At 38.0% G+C, this 17337-nt stretch overlaps 3 protein-coding genes across 3 annotated transcripts in view; 2 read left to right on the top strand and 1 right to left on the bottom strand.

Moving 5' to 3' along the window:
* LOC139136423 (low-density lipoprotein receptor-related protein 6-like) overlaps positions 1-86 on the top strand; it is a 28688-nt gene extending 28602 nt beyond the window's left edge. The window contains exon 16 of the mRNA XM_070704148.1: positions 75-86. Within this exon, the coding sequence (XP_070560249.1) occupies positions 75-86 (12 nt within the window). The remainder of the gene's footprint in view (positions 1-74) is intronic.
* Positions 77-13530, top strand: LOC139137191 (uncharacterized). Its single transcript, XM_070705168.1, has 17 exons — positions 77-317; positions 829-991; positions 1672-1799; positions 2023-2295; positions 3401-3577; positions 3946-4188; positions 4393-4555; positions 4948-5075; positions 5391-5660; positions 6058-6498; positions 6799-7239; positions 7700-7957; positions 8192-8434; positions 9148-9324; positions 10421-10903; positions 11167-11322; positions 11703-13530. The coding sequence occupies exons 1-17, from the start codon at positions 137-139 to the stop codon at positions 11870-11872; spliced, it is 4095 nt and encodes a 1364-aa protein (XP_070561269.1). The 5' UTR covers positions 77-136; the 3' UTR covers positions 11873-13530.
* Positions 13531-14181: 651 nt separating this feature from the next.
* On the bottom strand, positions 14182-16779 carry LOC139137192 (protein mono-ADP-ribosyltransferase TIPARP-like). The gene is made up of 2 exons (XM_070705170.1): positions 16588-16779; positions 14182-15699 (listed from the first exon to the last, which is right to left on the bottom strand). The coding sequence occupies exons 1-2, from the start codon at positions 16746-16748 to the stop codon at positions 14919-14921; spliced, it is 942 nt and encodes a 313-aa protein (XP_070561271.1). The 5' UTR covers positions 16749-16779; the 3' UTR covers positions 14182-14918.
* Positions 16780-17337: the final 558 nt, after the last annotated feature.

The following is a 17337-nucleotide window of genomic DNA, read 5'->3' as shown; positions in this document are numbered from 1 at the left end:
CATTTACATTGCTTAGTTTGGTGTATGAGAAGTCTTAAGAAAAATAATTTACCCATTATATTATTCTGTTACAGACATCATTTTAAGCGATTTCCTGCTCGTCGCGGACACTCAAGGCAAAATATTCCACATTGATATGCAATCGCCTTCCTTGGATTACATCAGTTTGCCACTAAGAGACCTTTTAAACCCCATCGCCATTGACTTTGACGTTTTGGAAGAGAGAGTTTACTGGACAGATGTAAATAAGAAAACCATCAACAGAGCATCTTTAGATGGCATATGGCAGGAAGAGATACTATCGGCAAACGTAGACAGTGAGTATTTCTGATTTTTAGCACATTGAACATATTTGTAATGAAAAGACCAATTATACCACTTTAAATACCGATGAGTGTTTAAATTAAACTTTCTCATATCAACATTTACATTTGACATTAAGGCAAGTGTATTCTGGTCGAACTCAAACTAAAATATCCTATTTCCCTGTTCCGGTTGATGCTAAAGGAATGTCTCCGGTGTTGCTGTATCTTCCTGAGTGTACTACATAAAAGGCGTATGAATGAGCATTTACCCATACCGAGCAAAAGCGTCTTTGTGTCACGTTGCGCCTTGTATTGAAATATGACCATTTACTCATTTGTTGACCGTTTCCTTGCAATTTGGAATAGAAACAGTCTACGTTGTCGACTTTTGTGTTTTGCATTCTTTGTGATGTTTTAAGAATCTAACAACCAAATCATGGATAAGTAAATCATGATTTTATCAAGCCGTCATCGCTTTGCCAAATGGAACATTGACATCAATATCGAATAATATTAATTTTAGTACCCGATGGTTTAGCCCTGGATATTGATGGCCGAAAGCTTTACTGGACCGATACAGGCAGGAATACAATTGAAAGGGCTAATTTAGATGGTAGCGTCCGTGAACTGATTGTTTGGCAAAGCCTTGATGAGCCTCGCGCTATTGTTGTTGACAAAGAAAACGAGTAAGTACCAAACTTTTTGTTTTTTCTGTTTTCTAAGCTGGACTTACTGTTCTATCTTGGCAGGCATTGATTTGCGAATTTATCAACGATGAATATCGCAATAGCATGATTTCGCTGAAATGAGTGTTAAAGCAGAGGTCGCCTCGTTCTCAGATATTTGAACTCTCAAACTTTTAAAATATTCATTTCCACTTGTGAGTGCTCACTTTGAAGCTCACGGAGAAAATTAAGTTTCTACCGGCTTAGTTTTGTAAGCGTCGGGAATTTATTTTCCCTTTAGAGATGACATGGGGATGGCGACCATTTTGAATTTCAAAAATATCGGTAAATGTTGGGTAATTTCTTGTTATAGCAAGGAAATGTTTTAAGTGACCCTTGATTCATATTGTTGGTTTCGAAAGAGAGTGAATGGTTAAAGTTTGTTTGAGGAAAGTTTGAGGAAACGTTAACATCTTTCATTTTTGAGGTGTAAACTACCTTAACAAGAGCAGAACATTTATCAGGCTGCATGACTATGCATGTTACCTTCAATTTACTACCTGCTTTTCTGTAGTATATTCTTTTGCAATATCTCAGTCCACAACAGCAAGCGAAATTAAATATCCATCCATAGAACGTTGCTAAACTATATATATTATCACATGACTTAGCATACCAAAGTTACAAATATATCTCCACAGACATCTTTACTGGTCTGATTGGGGTTCTGCACCGAAAATTGAGAGATCAAATTTGGATGGACGGAACAGAGAGACGCTTGTGTCCACAGATCTTGGATGGCCGAACGGGCTAACTTTGGACAAGACAGGTTTGTACCAGGCGATGAAGTTAATTCAACATGTCAACCATAAATAACTATGAAATAGTTACTTCTTAAGATTTAAGTCTATGTCAACGAAAATTGATTGTGTAGAATTATTCAATCATGAAATCGCTCGTCTTTTATTGTTGTTGAGCGACAAAATATTGTTGATTCTTTGATCAAACCTTTGTCCGCATTTTTGGTAATGATATACTTAATATTTTTGCAGATGGGAAACTCTATTGGTGCGATGGGCAGACAGAACGAATAGAGTATCTAGTACTGCATTCAAATGTTCGGAGAGTGCTTATAAGTTTTGGTCAAGGACTTGCCCATACATTTAGCTTGAGTGTCGTTGGTGATTACATTTACTGGACAGATTGGACACAAAATCGATTGCAACGAGCAGACAAGGCCACGGGAAAGAACATCACAAGTGTCGGGTATGCGATCTTTAACAGGGCGAATGACGTGCATTACTTTGAAATGCCAACTTTCACAGGTAACCTTTTGTGTGGTACAAGTTCAGTTGATTGTCTTCCTGTTTACATAATGCTTCTGTAATCTGGTATATCAGCGCTCGTTATTTTGTAGATATACATCATATTATAGGCCTAATAATATTTCGAATGGAACTGAGCAGATGCTGCAAAAGAAGACTATATGCTCGAACATGATGGCGTATCCTTGTACATTATAAATCAATCGAAAAGCCTCTATTGACATACATAATGTAAACCCTATATCATGCGACACTCTAACAATAAATAATAATAATAATAATAATATTTGGTTCTTATATAGCGCACATATCCACAAGTAGATGTGATCAAGGCGCTTTACAATTATTATTACTCCTGGTCACTGGACCTAATATGATACCACTCAACTCCCTGGGGAGCAGACAAAGCTCACATGTGCAGCCAATAAGCGCAGCAGAGCTAAACGCACACATAACAACCTCTGTCCTACCAGGTACCCATCACTCTTGGGTGGGGAGAAGCAATGAGGAATAAAGTGCATTGCCCAAGGACACAACACCACAGCCATGCCGGGGCTCGAACTCACCATCCTTTGATCGTGAGTCACTGCTCTAGCCACTGGCCCATGATGCCTCCCTAACAAGGGACAGAATAAGACATCATGTAACAAGAAATCTCTCTACTTCTTAGATGACATAGTTTCCAGCCTAACGTTGAACTTTCGAACTTATTATGCTTGTGGGGATAAAATGATATGGCGATGACGTGAGAAATACCGACTTATCTGGCTTTCGATTATGTGAAATATTTTCGAATTCCAATATTTTGTATGAACGGGAGTGTAAAGCAGGATTAGAACTAATTTGTTACTACAATGCCATATTCTCCCAAATTAGTATACTTCCATTCATCTTGAAATTTATTCTACACATGGCAAGTTTTTCTAGTATTTGGACTGAGCAATTACTTACTTGTGTTGTTTTATCATTTTGCATTGTTTTGATCAACACCTACATGGGACATCATCTAATTGCTTGCAGAGAAAATAGATAAATATCCTCCTTGTTGTTTAAATCGGTAAATGGTAATATTGAACTCTGTCTTTAAAATCGTTCGTCTCTGCAGTTGTTAGATGTCCCGTTGATTTCTTTGGTGGGACAATAGACCATGACTGTACGAACACAAAGGGTAGCTCGTGCAACTACAAATGTAATGCGTATTACAGAGCAGTCTATGGTGGTACACTTCTGTGTCAAGAAGACGGACAATGGCATGTTGACACCAGCACAATTTGTGAGTTAGGTAAGTCTTATGTGCAAAACGCTGTGCATTGCAAACATGCAACCCGCTTTGAATTTTGTGAATTATATATCGTCGACTGAAAGTGCAGGTTACGAGGTTTTTGAATAAATTTTTACTGTGAAACTTACGTATTACAGTTTTGCAGTATCTTAGGTAGTTGTGTTATGTTATGTTATTTTAATTTATTGAAGTGTCATGTATGGACTTAAACAGCTTGGTTGCCACACCCAGCCCCTAGGGCTTGCAGGATACTAAAACAGTTAATAAAGTACATAGCAGTATTTTCAAACAGTCTGCTAATATTGATCCACCACTCACGTTTATACTATTATTTAAACACTGGCACAATTTCTATTTATATCACATAGATATCCCCAACGATGACTTTTTCTTGGTAGCTGACTCACAGGGAACAATATTTTACATAAGTATGACTTTGCCCCAAATGAATTACGTCAAACTTCCTCTTGGTAACGTCCATAATCCCGTTGCACTGGACTTTGACTTGGAGGAAAACAAAGTTTACTGGACAGATGTGGCGCAGAAAACCATCAGCAGAGCGTCGTTTGATGGTACAGAATATGATGTCATATTGTCTGTTGATATAGAAGGTAAGCTATAAACTCGTTTTCGGGTATGTACTGCGAATAGACCTAAGCCGACGCATAGCAAGTTCATATAGAAAGAAAGCTTAGTAAATGCGTATTGTATAACATCGTCTAATTGCATATTTCGACTGCATGATTTGTCTTTTATTAGGATGGTTGCTCTGAACGTACGTTTTGTAATTGTACATCATTCCTAACCTTCTACAGTTCCAGACGGTCTCGCTCTCGACCTACTGACTAGGAAGCTATACTGGACAGACACTGGAACAAATAGAATAGAACGAGCCAACTTGGATGGAAGTAACCGACAAGTTGTCATATCTACAAATATTACTGAACCACGTGCTATTATTGTAGACAATCTGAATAAGTAAGTCATCTTCCTCCGTCCATAACAAGTAACTTTCATCAATGGGGGGCCTTGTTTCTAACAATACAGCGCTAAGTGAGGATAAGCTTTTTCTAGATGTGCAATATCTTTACTCAGTGAATTTCAGCTTCTGTTTTACGCATGTATTGTCTTCAGAAATTGCTATTATATAATGAAAGGGTCATTGCCTGAGGTTTAGTCGTTACGTACCTTATTCTTGTAATGTTTCTGCATTTTGACTCAATGCTACGCAACTTGTCAGAGCACACAAGTCGGAATACCAAAAGCTATCGGCGAGCTTTCGTAAAACAACCTTTAAGTATTGCAGGGTTTATTGACATACAGATCTTCCGCTCATAAAGCACTGACAATATATCTTTCTTTTGCCGTAGCTACATATTTTGGACAGACTGGGGAATATTTCCCAAAATTGAACGGGCCAATTTAGATGGTTCCAGTAGACAGACTCTAATCGACACGGAGCTTGGCTGGCCAAACGGCCTCGTTTTAGATAAAGAAGGTAACGTTTAATCAGTACTGTGAACGTGACCTATTTCTAATGATGTTCAATCATAGCCTTCTTTTTTACGATATGAAGTTTATATTATCGTCATAGGCTTGCTGGTGCATTCGCCTGTCAACGATCAATGATCTCGAAATATTTTTTTTTCTTTCTCGTTGGTAATTTTATCTCATTATTGGGTTCTTGCAAGTAAAACCTTGTTGCTAAGTTCGAGGTTTAAAAATTAAGCAATCGTCCTTAAAATAAATGAAGCGTCTTTAACTTCAAAAGTATCGTTCAGAATAACCCTTAACCTTCTGTTTCTTTTTTCAGAGCAAAAGCTGTATTGGTGTGATGCCTTGCTTAACAGAATTGAATACTATGACTTAATACAAAATGCTCGTCAATTGATGGTGACGTTTACAGAGCCTGTCCATCCGTTTAGTTTAGCCATTGTTGGTGATTATGTCTACTGGACAGACTGGACACACAGTCAGTTGCGAAGGGCAAATAAACGATCTGGACAAGATATATCTAGCGTCGGCAATGCCATCTTCTACAGAGCGAATGATCTGCATTTCTACACAAGGACACCAACAACAGGTATAAATTGTTATATTCAGCAATTTTATTATAGTCCACATAGGAAAGATTGTAATATAAAGTTATTTCTTATCTGTATGATCGCAAATAAATTATTCTATGTATTTATAATCAGTACCGCGTATTTTAATGAATTCAAAACACACTATCAGGTGGTATTTAGTAATAACTATTATCGCCCGGTAAATAGTACAAAAATAAAGAAATGTCTCGTAAGTATGAGAATTTTATGAAGGAAATTTTACATAAAAGACAGCAAGCTGTAGCAAATATTATTGAGTGTTGTTACAAAAATGTGTGTCGATCAAAGATATCGTTAGTCATATAAATGTATACATAAGCTACACGAAGTGTGACTGTTACAAAACGCATTGTTAATATTTTCTCCATTTATTAGGACTTACAACGGTAGCGTCAACGACCCCAACAACTTCAACTAAACGGGCCACCGACAAGCCTGTCACTACAATCAAGAGTACAACCGCTACTACTGTACGTTTGACAACATCACATGATACAGTTCGTGCTCAGACTTCCCGGTCGAGGTCAATGCCCTCAACAACAATGGGCCTTTGGACTTCCAAGTCCGTCAGCACAACGGCAACTACAGTAGTTACAACCCACGACTTGACAACTGCACGTGGCACACAATCATTCCAGACTCCATCCGGCCGACTAAACACTTCTGGACAACAGACGTCGCAGAAGTACTCAGAGATAACTAGTCATCACGTCCATCAGGACACAACACAACAAAATGGCCGTGGAAATGTGTCTCCCACTGTCACAGCCCTCCCAGTGACTAGTGATCCAACGACTCTCATCAAAACCACTATTGGTTGGTTTTACATTAAGTTGCTATGACAAATTTTTCCTGCTTTATTGTTTTTTTTATATTTTTCCTGCTTAACTATTATCGCCCGGTAAATAGTACAAAAATAAAGAAATGTCTCGTAAGTATGAGAATTTTATGAAGGAAATTTTACATAAAAGACAGCAAGCTGTAGCAAATATTATTGAGTGTTGTTACAAAAATGTGTGTCGATCAAAGATATCGTTAGTCATATAAATGTATACATAAGCTACACGAAGTGTGACTGTTACAAAACGCATTGTTAATATTTTCTCCATTTATTAGGACTTACAACGGTAGCGTCAACGACCCCAACAACTTCAACTAAACGGGCCACCGACAAGCCTGTCACTACAATCAAGAGTACAACCGCTACTACTGTACGTTTGACAACATCACATGATACAGTTCGTGCTCAGACTTCCCGGTCGAGGTCAATGCCCTCAACAACAATGGGCCTTTGGACTTCCAAGTCCGTCAGCACAACGGCAACTACAGTAGTTACAACCCACGACTTGACAACTGCACGTGGCACACAATCATTCCAGACTCCATCCGGCCGACTAAACACTTCTGGACAACAGACGTCGCAGAAGTACTCAGAGATAACTAGTCATCACGTCCATCAGGACACAACACAACAAAATGGCCGTGGAAATGTGTCTCCCACTGTCACAGCCCTCCCAGTGACTAGTGATCCAACGACTCTCATCAAAACCACTATTGGTTGGTTTTACATTAAGTTGCTATGACAAATTTTTCCTGCTTTATTGTTTGCGCAAAATCACGCGCACCTGATGCGCCTGAATGAAATTTACATAATACATCATGTTGCGCAACTTGACAAGTTTAACAGTAATCATGGAGAGGCGAAGTTATGTATAATGTGGTGCTATATAGTGTATACTGCATACAGATTTTTATAGCTCATTTATCGCATCCATTGTTTAGTACTATTGATCACAATTTGCGAAAAAAGTCAGGGAGTTTTGTTCTCATAAATGATTATTTTGTAGTTTTCTGACTCAATATGCTGGAAAAACTCGTCTTTAATAAGGCAGAGAATAATATTTACTTTTTGAATATGAAGTGCTTTACGTGGTCAAACCTTTGAGTTAAAATATACGGAAACTCACAACGATAAAAAGATATCATTACTATATAATTTTACTTATTATATTTCTAGATCCAGGACCCTCCTTCACAAAGTGTCCAGAAAATGAAATTTTTGAATTTCAAGTGGGTGCTGAAGTAAATTACGCAGTCATCGATAACATAACGATCGAAGCAGTTAATGGGAAAGGCGACCCTATTGATTACACTATCAGCGATAACGTCCAAATCCCAGGGCATATGGAATTTCAAGTTCTACCAATACATGTGACAGTATTAGCATCAGCAGGAGAAAAGCAGGCTTATTGTCGGTTTACCATTAAAACGATTGGTAAGCACTCGTGAAGGTGGTGTCTTTTTTTTACTCCTTTTCTTTGCCTGTTGATTTTTTCTCAGTATGTTCTGCGCATTATAGAAAATGATACTGAACGGACAACGTAATCATTTCCTGCAATTTCTATTCATTTCAAGAGCTTAAGAGCCCTGCAGTTTAATTTAACCCACAAGCTATAAATTCTGTGCAATTATTGGCAATCTAAGACTATGAGTTACACTTTTTACGCAGACAAGCACCCTCCAAGAATAAAGTGTCCTTCCAGCAAGTCCATAACTACAAGACAGAGCAGTGAAGAGGTGTATTGGAATGACCCCATTGTGACTGATAATGTGGAGGCAAGATTACAGTGGACATCTAGAGAGATTGGATCAACCTTCCCTGTTGGTAACACTTCTGTGACAGCATCAGCGATTGATTCTTCTGGTAACATGGCAGACTGTTCTTTCTGGGTTAACATTCTGCACAACCAGGGTGAGTTTTACCTCTCGGAAAGCAACATGAGTATGCAGGTTGTACACTGTGTTGGCGATGATTGAAAGTCTGTGCTTTGAGTGGCTTGCAACTTTAAATTTCGCAATATTTGCTGAAGTTCGTGAAACTGACGATGTTTCAAAAATGACTTGCCAGGTGTAGATGAACATGGCATTTACATTTTACAATAGTTAGAGACGATAAGTCTGTGGTGGACAAAATTTTCACATTTTTAGTTGGTAATATAGGCAGAGTCGTCGAGTATCAAGCCAAGCGTATAAAGAATATTTGCAGTCATAATGTTAGTTGTCACAACAATATAGTCGACGTGGCTTGATAACAGCTTGTTATCAAATACCTATGATTTATTGATAGTTTAAATGTTTCATCTGATGAAGGAATAGTGATAACATTTACATATCTTAATCTGAATGTGACTGAACTGAATGTACTGACTTCAGATCAACAGCAGCTTGACTGACATTTGATGTGACATACTATTGTTTTTAGTTTACTTGTAACTTGCAACCCCACCTTGAAGAACAGAATAATACAAAGTATATGGACGAACTATATGCACTGTCATCTGTGTTTCCTAAATAAAAGCTGTGGCCAAGCTGTTCGATCAAAGAAAGTTGCTGCATTATTTCATGTATGTCTTAGCCTCTTTTCAAGTTCACCAACCTTCTCCCCTGAAATATTTTCTTACGTAGGCACCTGCGATGACCTATTTCCACAAAACGGAGGTCTCGTATGCGGACAGAATACACTTGCCTTGTTTGAGTGCATCCTGTATTGTCAATCAGGATACAAACCGTCCCCGAATATAGTTGTCTTTACATGTTTCGATGGCGACTGGATACCGCCGAATGAGTACCCTGGATGTGCAAGTAAGTACCGGTACCGTTTCTTTTTGGTATATAATTTTGTCGTATGAAGCTCACTCTAGTAGGACTGTAAGGAGTATATGGTTTATACACATACACCTAGTTTGCCTACATCGTGAGATATTATCGACGCAATGTCAGTCACATTTCCAAGAATGTAATGAACAAATGTTCTATCAACATGCTCTAATACCGGCATTTCATCCATACTGTGATATAACCCGACGATTGCTCAGAATTTTACCCTTGAATTTACTTTGTACGACTGACAATGAACTAACCGACAGTAACCTCCCGCACGTGGTGCGTTGTGCGAATGATCTCGTTTGCCCATTTTCATGACCTTTGAAGTAGCCGTATTAGTGTTTCAACTCAATAAAGTACTACGACTTACGGTATTTCTGTGTACCTGTTGCCGTCTCTCCTACTCCAACGTTCTACCCCAGAGTGTACGTATGAAAGTAACCCATAGCTACCTGCCACTCAACCATGCTATGTGACAACATGTTAGTTTTATAACTTATTCACGAGAGTATTGAACTTTTTAACATTGCCCCAATAAACTCTCACTGGGAATCTGAAGCCTAGGGATATCCGCATTTGAAGTGGATATCTGCTGGAGATAAAAGTTCGCTTGTCACAATAATTTCTACTTTTGTAATATCCGGACACAAAAAACCAGATAAGTTCCATAATATTTTCAAGAAAATTGTAAGCATTCTCAAAAGAATAGGAGAAATGGAATATCCAGACATCCAAAAGACTATCTATCAGTATTGCTATAGTTTCAATAGTTCCGTAATCTGTCCCGTAGAACATACGTTTTCTCGTTGTTGTTCATCAAGTGCAATTTGACGATCCGCATACCGAAAACTTGACCGTTGGTATCTTGGTACGGCAAATATTACGAATGTGATGCATGTTGGCTACTGTTTTTTCACTGATTGCTAGCAGCGAAAGCACGCAAGCAAGCTAATACAGAATGCCTAACAAAAACACAATACTCGTGTACATTATCCGTCATTTAAGAATTCATAATACACTTATAATACCTGCGATTAAGCAGTTTAGATTTAAATAAACACTCTTTGTTTCATAGAAATACGGACTCCAGCAAGTATTTCGATCCAAGTTAAGTTCACTTATGAAGGGGTATGTGAAAAGTCGGAAGATATTATCATCATGGTAGTTGAGAAACTCATGGAAGAAATTGATCATCACGACCTATGTTCAGTCCATGGGGCACGGGTCTGCAACTCTGAAAATCTTAGATGGCACTGCGGAACAGGACGAAAACGGCTAGCGGGCGATGACCTTGTCCTTGAATTTAGAGTTGAAACTACAGCTAACCTAACTAACTATGGAGACTTACCAAACCAGGGAGTAGATGTAGCTACGACAACCGAAGAAATGGAAAGAACTTTGAACGAATCTATCGCCAAATTTGAAGAATTCGTAAAGGGTGGCAATTTTTCAGTTGATGTCAATGGAACTATCTACGACGTGGATACCGAATCCTTCACCGTAGGAAAACTGGTGAAGACTTGCCTACTAGGCCATGCTAATACACCATTTGGATGCCGTATGTATTATGATTTATTTGAAATTCACAAAAGCGTCAATAACAAGAGAAAGGGGTAAAAATATCCAATTTCTCTTCTTCAAATCCTCATTGCAGACATTACAAATAATCTCCACGTTTAATTTCAATCGATGTACAGCGCTTGGCATAGTTATCCGAGTTGTCATTATTTCTCATTTACGTCTAAATAATTCCATCTTCAACCAATAAAAATAAAAAGATACACCGGGATAGATATGCATTTTTCATCATTCTTCCCCTAGTGGCCTGTGCAATTGGCACATTTTATAACTCTTCAATCAACGAGTGCCTACCATGTGACGTCAATACCTACCAAGATTCCGAAGCTCAGCTGGGGTGCAAGAAGTGTGAAGATGGCCAATATACAGAACGTGCCGGAAGTTACACAAGATATCAATGTAATTCGCCCTTAATTATGAATATTAATAAGAGAATTTACAGAACATTTAATCTATAGCACAATTAATGTTTGCATCTTTGCCGGGTTTCCTTTTTTGTTTGTTTGGTTTTTTGTTGTTTTTTTTTATTCCACAAGCCACATGTGCTATCCACTGGCTTTGATGCTTGTATTCTATAGCCGTTGAAGTTACCAGTGCTTCACTGTGCATGGAAATGTATGAAGATGTCCTTGAACTCCTCATTTTTGCCGGCTGAACCCTTCATTTTTGCCGGCCACTAGCAAAATACATGGTGCCCTTTTCTATTTGATGTGATCAATGTCGACGGCGAAATCGTACTTTTTAGCCGATGTTACTTTATTTTGCACTTCATCTAACAGGTCTGGAAAAGCCGGAAGAAAACCCGACGAAGTCAGGAGGCTTGCAAGCATTGTACCTTGTTGTTATCTGTGTGTCAGCTGCCCTAATCTTTGTGATCGTCCTCGCATCGGTAACATGCCTGGCGTGCAGGAGGAAACCCAAGCCAAGAAGCAGAAACTTGATCATTTAAAAGTAAAGACTTATGTTTATGCCATTCAAAAGTGCTACGTTCTTCTTCCTAAATTACAACTTAGGTGTACAAAGGTATGAAGCGTAGAGAAAAAATAAACAAAAATTAGAAGTAAAAACACCCGATCATAACCATCAAATGATCTTTATGTATAAATTGATAGATGCATAAAATTACATGTACCTAACGGCTGGAAAAGTACTGGAGAAATATCAATTCTAACTGGAAATAGGTTTTGATAAATGTATATTTTAAATCCGTGTGATTCAGTAACTTCTACATGTATATTATCCAAGCACTATAAACGTCAAATAGTGGTGAAGCAAAATCTCTTAGTTTCTATAGTGTGAGAATATTTTGAAAATGAGATATTATGACTATTTTTTAACCAGATTGATTTGCAAAACTGGTTCATAATGGTTCCAGTAATATGACCTAATCAAGTTAAAGACTGTACACGACAGACATGAGCATAGCCAAGGTAATGAAAATCGCCCGCACTATTTTTTCCTAGATAAATGGACCTATAAGTATTCGACTTAGAGGGTTATGCTAACTCAACGAATAGGAGACTCTGACTCTTATATTGCGAGGGAAATAGAGAGTAAATGAAAAATGAAGGGAAACATTCAGAAGTGTGCTTTATCACAAGGGCCTAGATTAAATAGAGAAGGGTCGTCTTCATAAAAGAGTGATGAGAAAAATTATGTTATGTTATCTAACCGGGAGCACAATGTTCTTACAGCAAATGATACAAGATTTGAAAGATATCCTGGGAATTATCTTGTTTAGCCAAAATAAACATTTGATATCATGGTGAAATAATTTTGTAGAAGAAACCAATATACAGCCACTGAACAAGTTTGTATACTAACATAATTAACCTTTAAAATTTGAAATGTTATCACATATAAATGATATTGACTCGTATATGTACGTAAGTTATGGTTCAAGTTAAGAATTAAAGAACTGTACGTTATTAAGCATTGTAATTTAAACGGATGGACTTCTAATGTTTTGACTCTGAGGCACCGCCGGTCTTGGGTTTCTGGTATTTTTGTATGTGTCATGACTGAAACACACAAAAAACGATGAACTGAAAATGCTGCTGTTTTTCTGTATATTGCAATTGTCTGAATTTGTAAATTTAAACTTTTGCCACAGGTTTGCCATATGGAAATGTTATGATAAACATCATGAACAGTATTCACCACAAAATATGTGTCACAAGACTGACTGACAGACAGACAGACAGACGCCACCAGCCTACCATATAAGCCCTTTTTGGAAGATATACACATACCAAATGTGAGCTAAAATAGTCCCGGTTACCTGTACTCATTGACATGAGGTTATGGCATAACGTTTTGAGGGTTTGCACTTGTAGTGCAAATGCAAAAACAAGATTCTTGATATAAGCTGTTTTGGATTTGATTTCCTTGTCGATGCGTTTATTTATTCTCGGTTAAAAGTCTTCGGCCAATGTTACATTGATGAGCATACATTGTATGATTTAAAATGAATAAGCACTCACATGTCATTTACAATGGTACGTTTCTCAAATCACGAAACGTACGTGCAGCTGCTATATCTTGTAACAATTCTTTTTCTCGATAGGAGAGTAATTCAATAAACTTACTTACGGATGAGTGATCGTAGTAATATTTCAATAATTACTTTTTTCAGAGAGAACACAAACAGAAAGTTACAATTCGCCATTTTATTTTATTAAAATGTCACCAATGTATGTAACAGATTTATGACCACATATTTACGAATTTGAAAATTGTCGCCCGGACGTGAACAAAACTTTGATTTCAAGTTAGGCAAAATTATTGTCATGATGTTACATAGCGGTGCAATCAGTGTAGTTTGCATATTCACAAAGTCGAAAGTTGGAGACAAGCAAAGCATATGGTACTTTTCTGAAATTGCATGTTTTTTGACATTTTTTCCAGTTTATCATTTCTTCCGAACGCAAAATATGGTGAAATGATCTACCTAGCAATAAGACAAATACATTGAAGTTCGAAATAGCCCAACAGCAAACTGCTTGCACAATGAATAGCGCCATCTTCGGCAAACGGTAAAACGCTTTTGTTTCTATGCAACTAAAATTATAATGAGCCTTCAAGATTTAGCTACATTTTCATCGTCACACACACACTTGTTAAACCTGTCTGATCTATTTGTAAATGTCAACATAATGATTTTCGTAATTGATATAATCAACAGCAGAATACATATTTTACTGCAGTCGTTGACTGTCGCTAGTCGCTTGAACCATTATGGCCTGCAATTCGACCGTTTCTCTGAATCCACGACAACCTGTCAGTGCCACAGTGGTAATGTCGTTATTTGAGACAAAGAAGGCACGAGGGACTATTGACAGTCTACTGCAGTTATGCCGATGGGAACATTGCAAAAATCGCCACACATGGCGCTCTACAACATATTCCCGCAATGTTGCAGCTACTCCGTTAGCTGGCAGTCGCTACGACTACAAAGAGCTAATTTGTCAACGACAAAACTCAAGTTTTGGTAAAACGATAACATTAATAATGAAGGAAGCACCCTTTTCTCTGAAAAAATGTTAAGATCAAAATATATCTTGGATGATAACAGAAATAACTGGCTTGAACAATGTGAAATAATATTAGATTAAATTAATTAAACACATTGAAAAGAGAATTAAGAAAGAATATGAAGCACTATACAATTGTATTCCAGATTCTTGGAAACAAATTTTCAGATCGAAAAAAGCTATGATATTCTAAAGCATTTGATAGTTACATGACGACACATTTTTTCTTCTCTTCCTGACGAACACTGGCCGAGTTAGATCTATTCATGAAGGACGCACGCGCACCACTTGATGCCCTCTCCGAAGTTGCCTGGGTGAACCGTATCGCGTCTTGCGCTCTGGTGTTCTCCGACGAATACATGGCATTGAAGTATGCACCCGACATGTCCACGCTTGCACTGTATGACGACAACGAGCCACCGCTTTTAGCTGCATCCGATGTAGACACGCCCGGTGCCGAATTTACTGTTCTCGCCGGGTTTGGAGATGGTGAAGAATAAGTTTGATCTGCCGAAAAAGGAGCCCTGGGATAAAAATCTGATTGACGGTACTGATAGCGTTGCTCCGTGAAGGTGTACTGGTTGATCGGCTGTTTGTTTTATATTGAGAACTGGGAGATGACAAATTTGGGCGTGTAGAAGATGACGTAACGTACGTGGTTGGTGAAGCCAGATTAGCAGTACTGGTGGATGAGACGGTGTGTGGTATCCATCTATCTGTATTCAGACCTGAAGAGAGGTTGTGAGTGACGGCCGTGTGTTGTGGTGGCGCTGCTGTGGAAACTTGACTCCGAAGCTGGTTGGCTGCAAAAGGCGGTCCCCTATTCTCATTTAACTTCGTGAAATTTATCAAGTACGCAGGGTAGCACTGTTCACGGTCAAATATGACGAAGACGGTCGGATCATTCTGCCTGTTCACACACGAGTCGTACAGTTCCCCAGTGAGCGTATTGATTTCAGGCGGTCGTTTGTAGGACCTCTGTCCGACTGTATACCGGCCAACCAGGACGTACGCTAAGAACATGTGCCGCTGGCCATGGTCATCGTCACTGGAGTAGCAGTCACTATAACTTGCATCGCGTGCGAAGTATGTCCCATGTCCGAAGAGCGTTGCATTCTTCCCTGCGACCCTAAAATCGAAATTTTGTCGGCAGATCTTTGGCACAGACTGTTCATCAGTTCCGTGGAAAAGATTCACTTGAAGACCAATGTCTCCGTTTTTCTGTAACATGTACCTCTTCTGTCTGTTCAAAATGAAACGGCCATTGCAAAATTTAAGCTGGTTGTTTTTGACAATTCAAATCCTTATCCAAGGCAGAAATCTGTTCTTATTCATTTAATGGATAAGAAACTCTCAAAGATAATTTTAAAGGTAAAAGACCATCAACATTTCGATATATATATATATATATATATATATATATATATATATATATATATATATATATATATATATATATTATTATATATATATATGAATAATAATACAAATTACTTCGAGAAAAAAGTATTGAAATCTGCTACATAAATTTATAAGTTTCATGCATCCTGCAATGCTCAGATATAAGGATGAAAGGATTCTTAACTCGACACTCTTTTTATTATGATTGGGATGTACCACTCCATTTGTAGGTGGTGTCAAAATGTGATAAATAATAATTGATTTGGTGGCGACATTATGAAACCAACTCAGAGCGTCGAGCTAAGAATCCTTACACTTCTGTCTGAGGATTGCAGGATGAATAAAACTTAAGATTTTCTTTTCTGTGTACTTAAAGTAATTCGTGTTATTATTTGTAACATTCTTCTTAGCATCTAACACTGTAATTTTCCACGAGGACATCTGTATGTTTCGATATATATATATATATATATATATATATATATATATATATATATATATATATATATATATATATATATATATATATATATATATTGATCATTATTTTATACTATGATATTTATCGTAGTATCGTAGGTAAAGAATATTAACCTTACGATCGCCTCCATTTGATCATAATTGAGCATGTACCGAATGCTATACTTGCTAACAAGTTCAACTATGCAAAAATTATTTTTCTGTCAAAAGATAAGTTTTCAACATTTACCTCGTCATATTTAATCATTACCTTTGATATTTGTCCCAAATATGCGGATTTTGGATCCTCTCTATTGCATTGATCTTGGCATTTTCTTGCTGCACAGACTTTCGAAAGACCCTCTCCACATATCGAAATTCGGCTGATGATCTGTTTAGGAGGAAGCGGATAAACTCTTTCCCAGGAGGCATAGGTTCCCAGGACGATGGGTATATAGTTGCATCTGACTGTAGACGATTTATGCCTTTTAACCTGAGATTTAAGAAGAATAAATTTAAATGATGCCTATACTGACAACATACAGACAGACACAAGTGTTGGGGGTCAAGGTCAACAACTTTATTCCGATGTTGACAGGCTATGAGCCGATTTCCGCCAAAAGCCCCCAACACTAGTAGTAGGCGCTAGCCCTCCGGCGCCCTGGAAATAGCGTCATTGTCGCTAAAAGAGTCCATGCATGTTACTTAGTTTGTAAAGTTCTTACTACAAAGGTCCTGGAGCAATAAGGAGAACGCTCTGAGGGCGAAGCCAATACTGATTAACTATTAAGTGGCCTCGTCCGGAGACCGTCCCACTCACAGCCTCGAACCCGGCCCATTTAAACTACAATAAAACAAGTATTATTGTTCACTCAAAATAAACAGAAAATGAACCGGTAAGTTTGTGTTGAATATGTGTGCAAAACCGGGAAACAGTCAGACAGAAGTCAGAATTACATCTACTTGAAAGTAGTCCCGCCATTGCAACCCTGAGTCTCCTCCTCCTCAACATTGAAGTCTG

This window comes from Ptychodera flava, chromosome 7, assembly GCF_041260155.1.
Source record: "Ptychodera flava strain L36383 chromosome 7, AS_Pfla_20210202, whole genome shotgun sequence".
NCBI lineage: Eukaryota > Metazoa > Hemichordata > Enteropneusta > Ptychoderidae > Ptychodera > Ptychodera flava.
This window is presented reverse-complemented; position numbering and strand designations above follow the sequence as displayed.

Excerpts from the sequence above, each read along its gene's own strand:
- LOC139137191 (XM_070705168.1), top strand. The coding sequence starts at position 137 with ATGCAATCGCCTTCCTTGGATTACATCAGTTTGCCACTAAGAGACCTT. Across the intron at positions 6,499-6,798 it reads TCTCATCAAAACCACTATTG|GACTTACAACGGTAGCGTCA; the intron begins GTTGGTTTTACA and ends TCCATTTATTAG. Across the intron at positions 7,958-8,191 it reads GTTTACCATTAAAACGATTG|ACAAGCACCCTCCAAGAATA; the intron begins GTAAGCACTCGT and ends CTTTTTACGCAG.
- LOC139137192 (XM_070705170.1), bottom strand. The coding sequence starts at position 16,748 with ATGCCTCCTGGGAAAGAGTTTATCCGCTTCCTCCTAAACAGATCATCA. Across the intron at positions 15,700-16,587 it reads ATTTGGGACAAATATCAAAG|ACAGAAGAGGTACATGTTAC; the intron begins GTAATGATTAAA and ends CATTTTGAACAG.